Source organism: Cyprinodon variegatus, unplaced genomic scaffold (genome assembly GCF_000732505.1).
Source record: "Cyprinodon variegatus isolate N-32 unplaced genomic scaffold, C_variegatus-1.0 Scaffold1068, whole genome shotgun sequence".
Classification (NCBI taxonomy): domain Eukaryota; kingdom Metazoa; phylum Chordata; class Actinopteri; order Cyprinodontiformes; family Cyprinodontidae; genus Cyprinodon; species Cyprinodon variegatus.
The window spans coordinates 162,764-180,386 of record NW_015151521.1 but is presented as its reverse complement, the minus strand read 5'-3'; the positions used below and the strand labels follow the sequence as shown (position 1 = coordinate 180,386).

At 35.6% G+C, this 17,623-nt stretch overlaps 1 protein-coding gene across 7 annotated transcripts in view; it reads left to right on the top strand.

The window, feature by feature from the left end:
* Window positions 1–17,623, top strand: part of gramd1b (GRAM domain containing 1B) — a 173,401-nt gene that overhangs the window by 76,241 nt on the left and 79,537 nt on the right. The window contains exons 1-2 of one of the 7 annotated variants that reach the window (XM_015400078.1): window positions 1,063–1,327; window positions 9,632–9,678. The exons of the other annotated variants lie outside the window; for them this stretch is intronic. Coding sequence (XP_015255564.1) covers window positions 1,313–1,327; window positions 9,632–9,678 — 62 coding nt within the window. The 5' untranslated portion in view covers window positions 1,063–1,312. Of the gene's footprint in view, window positions 1–1,062; window positions 1,328–9,631; window positions 9,679–17,623 lie in introns of those variants that run through there. 7 annotated transcript variants of the gene reach the window in all.

The window sequence follows — 17,623 nt, the reverse complement described above, 5'->3', positions numbered from 1 at the left end:
ATTTATGAAAAAAGCCTTCCAACTTTAAATAAGAGACCAGGTAAAACTGCAGTTAGAGACGTTGCAGATTTCCTGACTCATAATTTTATCTTTAAAATGTTGTCGTGTGTGTGTGTACTGTTCCTTTATCCGGTGTCAGCATTAGTGTTCTGCCCTTCCAGTTGCTGGATTATCGATCATTGTCTCTGTTTGAGATATTAGTCCCCAGTGATGAAGATCAGCATTATGTGATCCCACTCTTTACTTTTCTTTTTTTTACCAACAGCTGCAAAAAAATAAAAAATAAATAAAAAATAGGGATCCTATATATTTTATGAATTAAATAAAATTCTTAAAATAACTCCACTACTGGGTGATGATGGGTTTTATATAAAGAGATGACATAGATATTTTGACATTTTACTAGAATGTTGGGAAGAAGATATTCCAATTTTTTAATCTCTAAATAACTGCTAATGAGTTAATTTGAATTCTTTTATATGGTTTTTTTTTCTGTGACTCTACTATACTTTTAAATGATTTGATATAGGGTATATCAAATCATTTCTATCTATGCACACACGTTATGTATCCCAGTAAGGATAATGACGATTTAAGAGAATTTGTTTGTCACTGTACACAAAAAGGTCATGAGCTTTTAAAGCATCATTATATTCAGCAGATACTTTAAGTTAGGTTCATGGCTGCTCCTTCTTCTCTATATTTATGCGCATATATTTGTATATTTTCATGTCGTCATTGTATTGCTGATGTGTCTCACCAGAGAGATGCTGTGAGGCAGTACCATAAAAACATGCCTGAAGTATATACAGTAGATATGAAGAGGAGGGATGGAGAGAGGGATGGGGAGAGAGGGGGATGAAAGAAAAAAAAAAACACGAAGGACCACCCTCATTCTCAGAGAGCCTACCGGATTTGCCTTCCCACACACACACCACAGCCTACCGGCCAATCAGATCACTCCCAGCAATGACCCATCCTCCCGCGTACAACTGCTCATCCGTGGCTCAGCACGGCAAAACAGATGTGAGGTGAAAGAGGAGGATGCACGCCTGTGCACCACCTGGACCGAAAGCAGAAAACTGGGTGTGATTCATTTGTGTGGACAAGCAGCAGTATGACCACTGCTGGAATTACAAGCAAAGAAAAGAAATTCATCATCATCTTTTGCGCCAAAGCAAACTGTGCTTTGTGAGAAGAGATATAGACTGACCAAATGTGACAATGAAAGTCTGAGGTATTATTTTCACAGTGATTGAAGAGAGGCCATGAGAGCCAGGAGAGAGGCCAGGATGGTGTCTGCCTGTTCACCATGCACAAACATAAGGTCAGCCGCATTTCCTACCTGCTTTAATTCAAAGAACATAACATCTACTATGCATGAAAACTCAGGGGACAGTTTGCAACATTAAAATTTGATAACTAGAAAATAACCTTTCATGATTTGACAAAGAAGGATTTTCATGATGGATCTTAAAATAACTTGTGGACTTGTTGACCAAGTTGCCCAAAAAATAGTGTATTTATCCGCTGGTACAGGTATTAATAAAGCTTTATTCTTGATTTCATCACCTAAATGTTAATCTAATTGTTACCCAGCAGTGGCCTTTCTATAACAAACGTCTATAATAACTGTACCTTCTTTATTGCTATACACACTGTGCAATTTTACACATTTTTACCTAACCTTTTGTAAAAGTGGTAACTAGAACTGCAGTTAGCTCTTATTATTGACCTTATTTAATGCAGAAAGTCCTAGTGTAATATGTGATTTTTTTTTTGTGCATTTGTTGTATGTGATGGGGAAAATGAGTCAAACTGATTTATAAAAGCATCAGTCGTTTATAATCGAATGAATGCAGGGATGCCCTGCTCCAATCTGCACCCTGAACACATACACATATGCAGGAAGGATTTTCCAACTAGCCTTTTAGTCCCTGATGTGCTCGGTACACTCAGGGTCCATTAAAGATAATTCAGTTAGATTTACGGAGCCTGTCAAGGGGGATGCTGGGCAGCCATGACTCATTTATTTTACCCTCAGGTAACTGTCTCTAAGCTGCTCAATGATAAAATTTAATGATTGTCTTACGTTGCTAAAAGAAGTACCTAAATCTGAAGCTGTTTCTATCTTTCTATTTTATATATAGATCATTATTTTTGATAAATATTTTTTCCTGAAGCAAAATATAAAAGTAGTGGATAAAGGAAGCTTCTGTCTGTATATCTAAAACATAAAAATCTAACATTTTATTTTTTTGCAATATTAACAGCAACATGAACATCCTCTGATGACAAGACTGAAATATGCTAAATTCTTCAGAAATTTAAAAGTATCTATATTCTGGCTAATAGGACCATAGTTTCATGTTCTTAACATAGACCACTTTTTAGTAATTGGTGCTTTTATAGTTGAGAAGTGCTTAATAGACTATAAATAATACTGCCGAAAGGTAGTGTCACAGTGAGTCCTTTGGAATTATCGGTCCTTCAATTCAATTGAATTTTCAATTCAGTTTATTTATATAGCGCCAATTCACAACACATGTCATCTCAAGACACTTTACAGTTCACCAGATCATATAGTCCAATTGATTTAAAGTTTTCTATCTAAGGAAAACCAGTTGATTGCATCGACTTCATGATGAGTATTATCTGTATGATCACAATAAGAAGTGTTCTACATTTCAATGACATGATTATTGATCTCCACTCTTCAGAAACTGGGATTTTATATTACGGTAATGTTGAAATGTTGTCTCCTTGGCCTAGACTGATGACACGCCAAACAGTAATGTAGCATCCAAAAGACGAAAAGGATGCTGTTAAAAGACGTGTCGGCTTTGATACCGTTGCGCTGCCAAAAACAGGTTTTGGGTCTTCCTGGTATCTTTTCTGTCTGATTTAGAGGCAGGCAGGCAGTCCTCAGGTGTGAAATGTTCTCTTTACTGTTTCAGATCTACTTATTTTCATGGTGAACTAATAGCAATTTTAAATTTTCAAAAATAATTGAAAGAGGCATTTAGCTTTTAATATGGGTACTTACACATTGCAGCTGAGCTAGAAGAGCTAAAGGCGTTTTAGTTGGCTGGTTTTTGAGCTGATCCTCTTGATCCATGCTGATATTAAACTTGCTTCACTCCCTACATTCAAGATTTGAACTAGTGAATGAAACAAGTTTAATACATGTGGACTAAGAGGATTTCAAGCAAACAAAGTGACACTCCCAATCCAGTTTGTGATTGGCTTGATCCTTGAGGATCTTTGTTCACTCTTTAACATCCTAATAAATATTCTTTCATTTTAGGGTGAATGTAGGGTAAACGTCAAACAGCCTTCATGTGAACACAGTAACAATAACCTCATGCACTATCTAGCATGGCTAAAACCTGGATATGTCACAGCTAACCAAGAAGATCAATATTTATGCTTGAAAGAATGTGCTTAATTATTATAAATATCAATCTGGGAGTACATATATGCCTAAGTTGAATGTATAAATTTGACCCTAAATAATTAATAAAAAAAATTAATGTAGGGGCACACTCTGAAAGCTGGCCTCTGGCAATAGCCCTGGGCTCCTAGGGGAGAGAAGAGTATCTGGCTATAAAGCGTCAAAGCTCAAAAACAGAGCTTTGGTTATTAAAAAGCAGTCCATAAACAGTTGTGGTTAGTCGCTCTCCCTCTTCCCAGTGTTGTTTTGTCAAAGTGTGGGGAAAAACCCCTTTTTGTTCCACTATCATCTCAGAATTCAAACCTACATTTAGCCTAGTTTATGCATGAGTATTCACCAGAGAAATGAGATGCATGGACAACAAAATGTAATAATCACATATACTTATACAAGCTGATCAATGTTTGAATAAACATTGATTAATTAGATCCTTAATCTGCCAACTTTTTTCCTATAAACTGATAAATAATTTCTTTTATTTAATATTTTGATTTTCAATAGAAAGATTTTCTGTATGTGAATAGAAAGCTGGTGCAAATGTCTTGTATTATCACTGCTTTTATTTTTAGGCTGCTGTGTCAGCCATGTTAAGGGGGGGTTATTATGTACGCCTCTCTGTAGATCTGTCTGTCATTGGCACACCCACTTACTGCCTTTGTAAAGAGCTTGTTTTCATGCTGGGTGGACATCTGCCTCACTGCAGCATTACACAAGGAGATATGTGCCAGGCGCATGTGCATTTAATGATATAAACACTAAATATAGACCTGTCTTTGTCTTTCGGCAGTTCTGTCTACAATAGGAGCTAAACTTGGTGCCAATTTTGTTATTTGTACAAAGGATTGATAATAGATTAAAATTCTAGGGGGGATCTTGTCGACAAGTCGACAGTCTGCCGGTTGATACTTAAAGTGTAAATAAAGGTATCTGAAATGCTGGATTTGGTCATTGCTGTATAGGCAAGTATCCAGACGTAATACAGCTAATTAAGCAAAGTATGTCTGAATCATTCACGTCACTTTGAATAAAGCAAACTGTATGTGAGCGGGCCTTGCCTCTGCACTCAGCAGGCCACCACTGATGATTAACTGTGGCTGTTCCGGTGACTCACCATCTACAGCACATATGTTCATCAGCAGAAGGTTCCCACTGAATTTGTTTTGTCAGCTTACCAACTTCAATAGTTCACTAGGGTCCACAAATATTCATACTGCCTAGACTTAGTTTACATTTCGTTTTGTTAAAGCCTCAAGTTTTTGTCTGTGGTTTAATTTAATAGACCAATACAAAGCAGCAGGGATTATGTAATTGTATTCAACCCTGTATAGTACGTTAAAAAAAAGGTACGTTCACACTGAACCCAAATTTCACAGGTGGAGGGAAGGATTCCCATGTTACCTCCCTGTAGAAGAGCTGATCTGGAGTGAGGTGATGGCAAACGGTGCCAAATTTAGGAAAACGAATAGCATGATTTTGATGGAGTTGGCGACATCTGATCTGACTAGCTTTTTTTTGTAAAAGGAAGACAGAGAAAATAATGTTGACAAAGGATGAAGTGGGAATCGTAAGAGGATTTAAGGTGTTATTTCAAAAAGCTGTTTTAATTTAGCCCAGTAAGGACTATTTTGTTGCCTTACAGCACAGAAGAATGCCCTCTTTCCCTAGATCCACTGGTGTCTGCCCAGGCAAGCTTCACTGATCCGCCGCTGTATTCCTTCTATCTCCCGCAGTTAACCTTGAGGCTAGATCCAGCTGCCCATAGCCTCTCCTAGATTTGCTTCCATGGCTAGCTTCTCCGATGTCGCACTGTCCTACTCCTGGGCAGCTATAGTCTCTACCCCGCCTTCAGTCTTGTGTCTTGCCAGTGGACCTAACCAATCTTCCGCTGTGCCCCTCTTTAGCTTTGGATCATGGTAGTTGGCTTCTATAGCAAGCCCAAAGCCAGCTGTAGCCTCCCTTCTGCTGATGCGGTCTCCCCTAACGGTCCCTGCTGCTCTGCCTCCTCTCCCCACTGTAGTGCGCTGATTCCCCAGAAGAATCCTCCGATCTACCTCTGTGGTTCCATAGTTAAATATAGTGACACGGCTGACAGCCTTGTCCTAGTTCTGTCCTGTTCTCACACTGATTTCCCACTGCTCCTGGCTAAACTGCAGAAGGCCGTCTCACCTAACCCTGTTTTGTCCGGGTGATTCATCCGCCAATGCGACCCAGTGGCCCCCGAAGGGGGTACAGATATGTGGAAGTACCACTGCAAACGGCTGTCATCCAGACATAGTTCATTGAGGAGGTGATGATATTCCCTATACTAATTTTGAATCCTGAACCCAGGGACATTGACACCTACAGTTTTGCTCGGCTTTCAAAAGTACAAAAAGCACTGTAATTTGCTCAGAGAAATCAACGTCTGCTATGGTGGAAATCAACATCCAAGAGTCTTGATGAGACAGGAACCTTTCGCCCCCCACGCAAATTTGTCTGGTAAACAAAAGCAGAAGAACTTGGCGAAAATGTCGTTGTGAATGCACCATTACACTGTCAACCACCAAATAAAATCCACCTAAACTGGAGCCCTTTAGAAGTCATATTAGTAAGAAGTCGTATTAGTAAATTAAGTCCTATAAAGTATTTTGCAGGACAAATTGTTATAAATCGCTGTATATTTTGTTGGGTTGCTAAATTCCTAAGGTCATACGCCCTATCCTTCTTTGACTCTTCACCGCTGCTACTTCATCTTTTTTTGAAATACATGTTCTTTTTTTTCTTATTACTTGTTAAAATATAAGCCTCCTTTTATAAATCTTTTGGGATTCCAATTACAGACAATGTAATACCAAAGATTAACCATCAGATGGTGATAGCAATTTACCTACAGCCGCTTTAAAAAAGACAATCCTAAAAATAGCTAAGTAAGGTCTATAATTGTCTTAGCTTAGCATTCACCTATAGAAGCTAAAAGAAAATCCTGCATGCTATATGTCTAAACTTTTGTTATAGATTTCTGTTAATTAAATAATCCAATGTTCAATCTGACCAGCTACAAAAAGCCGCTTTATCTAAAGTTCTGGTTCATAATTTAGGAAACAGCTGATGCGGTGCTAGACTTATTTAAGCTTTATTTTTATTTGTATAAAATAAAAATTGATTCATATTTCCAGTGTACCTTATAATGCTGTCGGAGTCTGACCTTCAAAGATTTTAAATGGGAGATGTTAAAATTTGCACATGTATTTTTTTAGTACGGGTGATCTACAAAGAATGCTACCCAAATGTTAAGACGTACAAACCGGTTTGGTTCCACCCATTAAAACAAGCTTACTTTCCAAATGAAGATTTGAAATTTTTGTACTATTTCAGACTCTCCACCGTTTAGTGAAAATGGGGACAAGCACGTAGGATGGCCTTTCATAAACATATCTCTAGAATGATTGAAACTTAGGAGGACCAATTCTTTTGATGATCCACCTAGAAAAATAACCTCCTCCACTATAACTTCAGGTTTAAAGACACGGAGATAGAGGTAGTAATGATGATTATAAAAAAAAAAGAAGAATATTTATAGTGCAGCTTTTTCTTTATTAATATCATTTTACTGTTGTCATTTGGGTCCAAATATGATTACCAATTTCTCTCTAGGTTCTCTGGCTTTGTACCAATGATTCTTCTGTGGCAGCAAGGATTGCTAATATATTTGTGTCAGTTTGCACCTGACTTTAATAAGTTCAAAAGAAGAGTCAGAATCTGCAGCTGTTGCTGACAGCCAGAGATTGGCTGTCAGCAACAGCCACTTTGGAGAAACGCTCAGCATATGCTAAATGTTTACATTTGCATATCCTCCACCCATGAATCTGCATTGCTTGGTCATTAGAATATAATATTTATATTAATGAAGGCATCGATGCAAAAAATTTGTAGCACATGCTGTCTAGTGAAAATGCAAACATAAATCACTTAATACCTTTTGTGGAGATCAGTTCTGCGTGTACAATGACGTTTGCACCTGTTTCAAGGTGTGTAAACCTTCTGGCCTTTAGCGTAACCCTGTCATTTTGTTTAATAAATCAATAACTAAATGAACATCTCTCATAGAAATCTGAACTGTTATAATAAATAATGTTAAGTTCTTGAATACGACATGTTTTAGTTAAACTGTGGTGTTAAGAAGTAATGATGAGAAACATTGTAACACTTACTAAAATAAAGGATAGTAGGCTGATTCTCTTAGAGTGCTGATTAATAAATAATGCATATTTTAAAAACATGCCAAGTTGTTCCGCAATTAAAACGAGTTAGTTAATCTTAGTAATATGCTTTCATTTTTTTTAAGTGATCTGCAAATTATCTGCCAATTACTGAAATGACTAATTTCCCATCAGTCGATTCCAGCAGCAACGATTATTTGAAATAAAAATTCTACAAATTTCCTCTAAAAGCTGGAAATCTACCCATAGTTCTTCATAGGGAATTATATACAGCATTTACTCACCTTGCTTTTTTTCAACTCTATTAAGCCTGAGCTAATTTGCTTTCAACTGATAATTCCTCACTTAATTTCTATCAGGGAGAAAATAAGGAATTTGATTAGCTTACAGAGCAGCTTGGGAGTTGCAGAAGGTACTTCATCCCAGCTGCTGCTAAACTCTGTTCGATGGGTGAAGTCGTGGGAAGAAAATGCTCTTACTGCAGAGGCCAACGCATTAACAGGTGCCACAGCCAAAATAAATTGATAGAAAAGGCGGAGGAGTGGTTGAGGACTTCAGGGTCGCGCTGATTCATGGCACATGTGGGTTCTCTGTGAGTCGCCAGAAACAATAGAAAGAGTTCAGCCAGCAGCCTAAAGGTTTTGCATTTCTTTTTACATTTAAGCAGCTTTGTGTTGCTAAAGCTTATGTGTTTGTTTCATTTGCACAGTCTAAAATTGGGCTGTTGCAAATGTAATGAATTTAATAAATAACTATTAAAAATTAGTACTAAATCTGACAAAATGCTTCTTTGATAGGTTTAAAAAAAATGTATCTTAGAAAAATATATTTGAGATTGGGTTTAATATTGATTTTTTGTTGCTAGTGATTATTTTCTTAGCTTATTTACATATTTTTTTATCATTTTTCCCCCTAAATTATTTCAACATTTGACATTCAATAGCTATAAAACTAGGTTTTTGCATGCATATTAGCTAAATTAGGAAAAATTTGTAATATTTTTCAACATTAAGGATTAAAAAAAGGAAACTAATTTATTGATGGATCTGTTTATGCTTTTATGTAGATATTCACACAAACAAACATCTTTTTTGGTCATGTGTAAAAAAAAAAAACAATATCATACAATGACCAGAATACCTGCCTAGTTTCCTATTTCCTGTTTCCTATAATTTCACCTTTCACTGGGTCAACAGTAAGAGCACTACCTGGTGATGGAGATGAGCACCAGATTATTGTGCTAAATCTGGGCCTTACTGACATCATTTCTCCTTGGACATGAATGATGCAGGTCATATTGAGATTTACAGCCTTACAAAAAATAGCTACAAAAGAAAGAACTACAAATTACACAAATGTAGCCAACAGCTGAAGCTCTCCCATCTAAACCCCAAAAACATGAGAAAGTGTGAACATTAGGATGTGTTACACAAACTACTAATAAAGAAAAAAATTAATTTTGGTTCAGTTCAGTTAAGGTGGGCTATAGCTGTATTGGGCTATGTGACCTCAAATAAATATCCTGTTAAATTTGGCAGTTTTACCTCAATAATGATAAATGCACGATAAATGCTCCGGCTCATCAGTCAATGAGCCGGAGCATTTATCATATTAAATTAACTTATTAAACATATGTTAGATAAATACATAAAAAGCAAACTTTGTCAGAAGGTTAAAATTGGACAGGAGATGTTTCTTCTGTAGTTTGAACCTGTTGCTTTTCTTTTTCAAGAAAAAAAACAACAACAAAAAAAACATTTTGTATCAACTTTTAGTCAAACCAGTGCCACTTGCTGTGTCCATAATTATTACCTTTTCAAAAGATAAAAGGTCAGATCAAATTTAAAGCTGTATTATCTTTAAAAACAGCATAATTGTAACACCAAGCGTGTGAGAACGGCTGTCCTGCAGACAATTAAATCATGAACATCCAAAATAGGCAAGCTACTTATTTCTTCTTCTCTACCTTTACTGATAGGCCAAGCAAAAGCAGAAGTGGAAGAAAATGATATGGAAACCTCAAAGGTAGGACGTTCCTCAACAAGTGTAAGACATCTCACAAGGATAAAACTTGTTTGTCCTACATATATGCTTTATTAAAGACAGATACAGATGTATATTATGACTAACTACATTTATATGGAAACAAGTTCTTGTTTTTCACGCAGTTTAGAGCATCATGGTTTTGAGCTGTCGTATCTGAGAATGTATTTTTAAGAACCACATAGAGATAAAGCTGTTTTGGTGTTTTACCTTGGAGAACTGTCTGCAAGCTACTTCTTCCTGGCTTCAGATTTCACTGAGAAAGATCCACAAGAAAACCCGCTGATGCATCATTCACTGATACGTTCTCAGCGTTGTCCTTTGCATGAGCGCATCTGTGTAATGTGAAACTTAGCTTGTCTTACAGTAGCTTCTGTTTGACTGGTTTGTAACCTCAACTGATGGAGTACTAGTGAAAAGAGTAAAACTATCCTCTTAGGCTGAAAAGACATTAAATGTCAGTAAAGAATATATCATACAGAATATGAAAAGGCTTAATTAAATATGTACCAGAGGTTTTAATTTAACCGGCTTCCCTGGTTAATCAAATTTGCACCTATTATTTATTTACGTAGATAAAATGTTTTCTTCAAATCAAGTTTATTTGTACTACATATTTATATGTCCGATGATTGAAATGTAAGAAGAGCTAAGACTGATAGGTAAGTAAGGACAGAGTTGTAGCATTACTGTCCAGAAAGCGTTCTGTAACGTAAAGTATGTGTTAGAATATAAACGGCACATAGAGGGATGAAAGACTCCCCTGGTATGTGACATAAAAAAATATGCAATTTTCTTCCCAAATAATAATGATAAATAAAGCATACTATATAAACCTGCTTTTTCACTTGAAATTGAAATCTATCTCTCTGCCTCTCTATAGTTGTTTCAATCCCTGCATGAAAGCATTGCACACTGCAGTTTTGTTCTAGGGATGTTAATTAATTAATCTGTCAATAATTATTTGCATTAAATGATTTATAATCGGATAGCCAAAGATTTTTTAATGAAGAAAATTGGTTGCCAATTATTTCAATAATCGATTAATCAAGATTAATTCTTTCAGTCCTCTATGGTTCTAAAACAAGATTTCTACAACATAGGTAATAAAAAAATATATACTGCCTTTTCAAAATTGTTAAACATAAGGTAAATGTAAAATCTTAACTTGTATAGAGATTTTCCAGTACAGAGGAAAATCTAGGCTTTTTATTTTGGTGTTTGATAGAAAAAAATGTTAGATTCGCTGTGTGTGAGTACGTGCGAGTTATGCATCGCTTCCAGAGAGGATCTTTGTAGAGAACCTGGGTAGCCTACACAGGTGAAGATAATCTTTCTCATCAGAGTGCTGGGCTTAAAAGAGCAGCCGAGCCTTCACTCAGTGCTGGTTTCTTCTGTTGTTGATGTTGTTTCATAGCGTTCTAGTCTCTTGCTTACTTTGAGTATTTTCCCTGACATTTATCGGTTTTGGTTTGGTTTTCATAATATTTGTATTTTGTATTTATGCCTCTTTTCCCCTTAGACTTTCTTTAAATCACCAAAAACTCATCTGTGCCTAATCCTCTCTGCATTTGGTTCCTCAAAGCCTCCACACAACCTGAAAAAAAATGCATTTTGTCAAGTCATGCAGACTAAAGGATAAAATCAGTAAAATTCATGAATGTCTCTCAGATTTATTTTATTTTTTTCAGTTAAATAATACTGACTATAATGTCAAATTAACAGGGATGCAAAAACTATCTATACTCTTGACTCTTTCTTTGTTACACTTTGCTCTTATAGAATCTAGAAGATTTCCACACTTGGTCAAACTAAAATACAGCAATTATTAGCACTCTTGCTGGTAAAAAGTAGTCCCATCAGAAATTAAAACCTAATTTCTCTAACTTGGCCTTAGGTGTGTTTCAGCATTGAGACTTTATCTGATAAGGTTTTTTGTGTCTGGCTGAAAACAGCATCAAAGAAACACCTGCGTCTGTGAAGCAGCAGGTTGGACTTCTCTCAACTTTGATGTGTGTGTGCCATCTTTGAGGCAACAGCTCTGACTTACTGGATGCAGGGGTCAATCAATATCTCTCTCCACTCTTCCTAAGCCAAACATTTAATATAAAAGCTTTCCTTGCTTGACCTGTAGACGGGAAGGTTTTTATAAATTGTGCAGCACTGATACATTTATCAACACAAACGAAACACTAAGCTTCATGGCTGGATTCACCTTCAATAAATTTAAAAATATGTTGAGTGTTACGTTTTGCCAATGATTAATAATCCCCCTGGCCGCCATCTTCCTACTATAATATCTCATGCTCTCTGATGTTATTACTGTTTACAAAAGGGGCTTTTTGATAACTAATGTAATGAAGAAAAATAACAAAGTAAAGATATAGGTATTATACATTATATACATTTGCATATCTAAGAAATCAGGATAGGATCAAAAATTACATGTATTTCACTAATTAAGATCAAAATTTCAAGCTCAAAGATTCATTAAGTGTGATTTATCTGAACAATTTATTTGGTTTAGTTGATTAGGGTTTTTAGCTAATGAGAGTCAACATTTACCTTTTAGCTGCCTGAACTTAAGGGTCAACCTACGCTGTTTTAAATTGAAAATGAATGAGCACAACATCTGTATTTACCAAATAAAGACCTTTTTAATAAAGTGACATATTTTTATACATCAATAGTGTCTAAATTAAAGCTATAGTGGACAATTACTTAGAGCTTTGAGTTCTGGGAGGAACATCTTATGTGTTGTCACTTCTTACCTACATTTCCTGAAAAAAATCACCCTATTTTTTATGCATAACATGAATATTTACATACAAAAACCTATATTAAATTTAATTTTTCATTATTTGTCTATTAATTTAAAGAATTTGCGAGGATTTTAGAGACACATCACTTTTTTTACCTCATAAAACACAAAAAATTCTGTTTTCATCATCTTTAATAATATGTTGATGCGAGTAATTAGCTACTGTATTTTTCTTATCAGTTTATTGTTTATGTATAATTATAAAATAAAATTAGAATGGGCTACTGTACTTGAAAGTATTACTGCTGCCAGCCTTTGGTTTAGAGGGGAACAGTTGATAAATTATGTCCACATGGAATCAACTTGGAGGGCGATCCCATGTGGACAGGGTGGCATATGATTGGCTTAGGGTGGCCATGGTCACCCTGAGCCCCCCATTTAGCTCCGCCTCTGCAAAAGCTTAACTGTTGAACTCCTTCAATATGGATTTCGCATCTTTAAAAAAAACTAAAGGTACTATAACTTGAAAAGATTGGTTTCCACCACTGCAAGCAACAGATGTTCAGGATTGTGCAGGATTGTGCTTGGAAGTTTGAGCCCAGCTTCAGCTGCCTTGGGAATCCTCTTCCTATTCTTCATAATCCAATCATATCAGAACCGAGATTTTTCCTGTTGCACGTATACATTTTTCTCTTACGCTTTTTCCTTCCAATTACATACTTTTTAAGTAGTTGTATACAATTGTGCTTGAATTGCCAGCCCTGTCAAGTATGACTTTTTGTAGCCCTCGAGTAGAGATAATAAAAAACCCATCAGAGGTATCTTGGTCAAATCTATCCGTTAACTCCATCATCAAGATTGAGATTCATATTGGTAGTGCAGCAGTATTTTGGAATCACTGCCCTGCCAATCCATAGAATGGCTTCTGTATCAAATGTTGTCTATCAGGGATAAATCCCAGTCTTGCTGCAGGGACACATGATACACCAACTGTTCAGACTTCTCTTTTAAGCAGAGAGGTTCAGAACATTACAACTGAATAAGGCTGCTATTGTATAGTTTTTCTGCAGTAATTGTTGTAAATACATTACATGGATCATAGTATAATTATCTTTAATTTTGTTATGAGACCATCAGACAAGACACTGGTAGTGAAATAAATCTGATAAGCAATAAGCGTTTAAAAAGGCAATTAAGACCATCTAGTTTCTATTAGCAGCTGGAGAAGGTGGAGGTATTTGTAGTTTTCCTCTGCATATAGCGAGAGGGTAAAAAAGCTTCAAAAATCATTACTCATGCAGTTTTAATATCCAAAGTTCAACCACATCTAACAGTGGAAACTCTTTGGTGCTTTAAATATACCTCCTTTGCTTTCACTGCCTTCTGCTAGAGGCTACTGCCAGGCATCAGAGGAAATGCATTATATGGACTATAAAAAAAACTTCCAGTCAATAAATATAGTTTTCCTTCTAATCTTTGTGCTACTTACAGTAATAATCATTAAAACCAGTGTACATTTCGTCCATGTCTTTTTTATGGTTAAAAAAAGTGTATGCTTCTCAGCAATAACATAACACTATGTACTCTGAGTATTACTGACATTTAATTACTGACAGATTCACTTTTAATTATGTAATTTGTTACACCTGCATATAAATCACTAAAATGTATACCTATCAAATAAATATTTTTTAACCTCTTCTGAGTTTCGACGGATCTATGATATAATTATGAGTAAATTTCAGCATCATATGACTCAATTATTACTGAGCAGTAATCACAGGTAAAAGCTACCCAACAGCAACTCTTGCAAACGTGCTGCATTACAGAGGGTCTAGCCATAGAGGAAATCTTGAGAGATCAGCAAAACCTGATCTCTGTGTTTGTGGCATCATTACTCTGTTAAAGGCAGCTGGGTACTGCTTGAAAAGCTCAGGGTCAGTGAGGCGATGAGTCACTGATGTCTACCTTGATAACAGATTCAGTAAGAACTGAAAATGCCATTCTTGTTATTTGCAGCTAATAGTTTTCATATAATCCCCTGAGCTCTGGAAAGTAAAAAAAACAACAAAAAAAACTATATAATAGGATTTTTTAAATGACAACCAATGATATTTCTCTTTGAAAATAATCTCTCTTTACTTTTCTTTTAAAATGGAGCCACACTACGAGATATTTTTGCCTGACATTTCCCCCAAATCCCAGTCAGAGAATGTCTGTCAGTTTGTGCTACGGTAGCTGTGGTCATCTGACAGGGGTAATTGGCACAAAAATGTCTTATTCTGAGAAGAGTCTGGAGTCTGCAAGTGCAGGGGGGAGCCGACTCCACTTCATTTATGATCAAACAAACAGGCTTAGATTTTATTAGGTGGATCTTGAAGCCACCAGTTGCTGTGACAAAACTGCAAACACGTGCATCTGACAGCTGATTGAGGGAGAAGCTGGGATGCAGCACCAGCTGTGAGCGAAGTTTTTCTATTAAAACTTCGCTCACAGCTGATACTGTATTTGGAACTATAAAGCTCTATGAAGATAAACACACAATAGCATTGGGTAATTATGTGCAAAAACCACAGGCATGTACAATAAAAAATAACAACATTATAAGATGACCAGTAATAAAAAACAAACATTATAATTGACATCTCTTATAAAAAATGTAACTATATATAACAAATTGAAGTTCATGAAAGATAGTGTTTCCACATATATGTATTTATTAAATGATTTTCCCATTGTGGGACAATAAAACGATTTTCTATTCTATTCTATTATAAATTATTCACATTCAATTGGAGTTACCAACCTTTGACATGATGAAGTGTTAAAATACAGAATCAAAATGTATTTTAAACAAAAGCCTACATCAAAAGTCATTTGAAAATCGACTGAAAATCTCCGATACTGTACATGTTTCAAACCAAACATGAAAGTGAAAAAGAGTACAGTCAACAATATGTAAACCACATTCATTTGTGTTTTGATTTATGTTGTATCTTTCATTTTTCGGATCTGAAGTAAAGCCTGTCAAAGTTCCAACAACATCAATCAATCAAACTTCTTTATTGTCAAGTGCAATTTTACATTGCAATCGAAATTTCAGTTTCAGTACAAGCGTTCATCGGAGGGAACAGATTGATGAGGCCATGCGTCCCACAGAACGCTGCCATTCGGCAGAACGGCGCATTCTTGTGGCTTGCCAGGTTCCCACCGGTTACCTACTGTATAGCGCTGCCTTTTGCTATTACTGCTATTATTTTTTTTTCTCCTTTTTTTCTCCTTACTTTAACCAACTGCTATGTTCCATCATCAGAGAATTTGTCGTGCTTAACTGGCTTTAGCAGCAAGCAGTGTATAAGGCCTGTATTTCAGTTAAAAGACAGAAATCAGTGTGAGCACCCACGACTGGAAAGGTCTGCAGTGTGTCCCAAGGCTTTAAATTGACGGTTGTTTCACAACACTCCTATCCATGTTGTTTCTGGGTCCAGTTTCTGGCAGCTCAATCTTTTTTTTTTTTTTTTTGATTAATTATGTTTGACCACTTAAGAGCACTCATAGAGAAATTCTGTGTTTATTATTTTTTTTTATGGGTAAAAATAACATTTAAAAAAAGAACTGCATGCTGACCTAACATCAACAGTTGCATTTCCTATTTACTATAAGCACTTTGGTTTTGAGACACTTCAATATGAAACAATGCAGTAAAAAATTCCAACTAATACTATATTTTCATATGCATACACAAAAGGGATAGTAGTTAAACAGACTTGATTCTCCTACTGCTGTGTCTGTGTTTTTATCCTGCGATATTAGAGATGGTGTATTTGAATAATATAATAATATTAAAAATAATTTAACTTTATTGATCTCACATTGGAGAAATTTACCTATGCATTTAACCATTGTGGGGGCAGAACTACATTTTTTTTTTCTTAAATGTTGTTTTTTTCCTATTTATATTAAAACCATTTTCCCATATATTAGTACAGTTATTTAAAGAAAATTAATCTTTAAAATGTAAACTAATGTTTTTTAAATGTTCTTAAACATTTTAAAGGCCAGTGGAGAACTGGTCATTAAAACATTTTTTAAACTGTTCCCTCAGTGTTGGATTTCATCACTGTTCTACAGCCCCGCCTATAGTGAGATGTGTTTGTGATGTGCAGGTGCACAGGATGGATTTGGTGTTACCATCCATCAGGAGAGACACATGGCTGGCTTAACCCTGATCAATATGAGACATTTCCCCAAGCATCATTTGCTGAAGAAGCACATTTTTAAAATCTTATTCGACATGACATAAACTACCTTTTTTTTCTAACTCTCTTTTCTGCTAAGGTCAGTCTCAGCCAGATGAATTGATATTACATTCTGCTGAGACATAAAAGATTTCGTCTTGTTGTCCCTTTATAGCTCTGAACCCAGCAGTGGTTCCAGAGTCTGTTCCAGGTTAAGAACGGCTTGGGATGGAATAGTTATCATGTTTCTATTCTAACTATATTATGAATTTCAAGTAGCATTATTGAGTCATTAAAAGGTGTTGTAAATTTCATTACCCAATTGGTAATTCAATGTTTCTTCAAAAAAAAAAACATAAATTAATAATGTATAGTTTATTGGGAAAAAATGAAATTGGTGTATTTTAACTCAAAGTAACAATATACACTACAGAGATTTTATATGTAAATAAGAGGAATAAAATACACATGGCCCAGAGAAAAGGAATCAATGATCTGCTTTAAGCAGATTTAAGCTCCCATCAGTCATTGCTAAGAACAGAATAAATAAAATGTTTTAAGCTTAAATGGTCCTAACCCTTCATTTTCTTTATTTTTGTTTGGATTTTCATCTATCACTACTTTGAAAGAATCTTTACTATTTCTTTATTTCTTCTTCATATATTATTTTGAGTTGCAGCACTTTCTGTGGAAATCAACATTAACTTTCTGCAGAAAAGTTTTTCTTGTCACTCCTGTTAAAAATCTAAACCTTTTGCTAAACAACGTTTCTTGTACATCCTTTTAAAGGTTGAAGTAAAAAGTTCTAGAGCTGAGGACAAAAAATAAGGATATTTATTAGGGGTGTGCATTGGCACTGCCCTCACGATTCGATTCGATTACGTTTCACCAGGTAACGATTCGATTCAATTCGATTCTACGATGCATT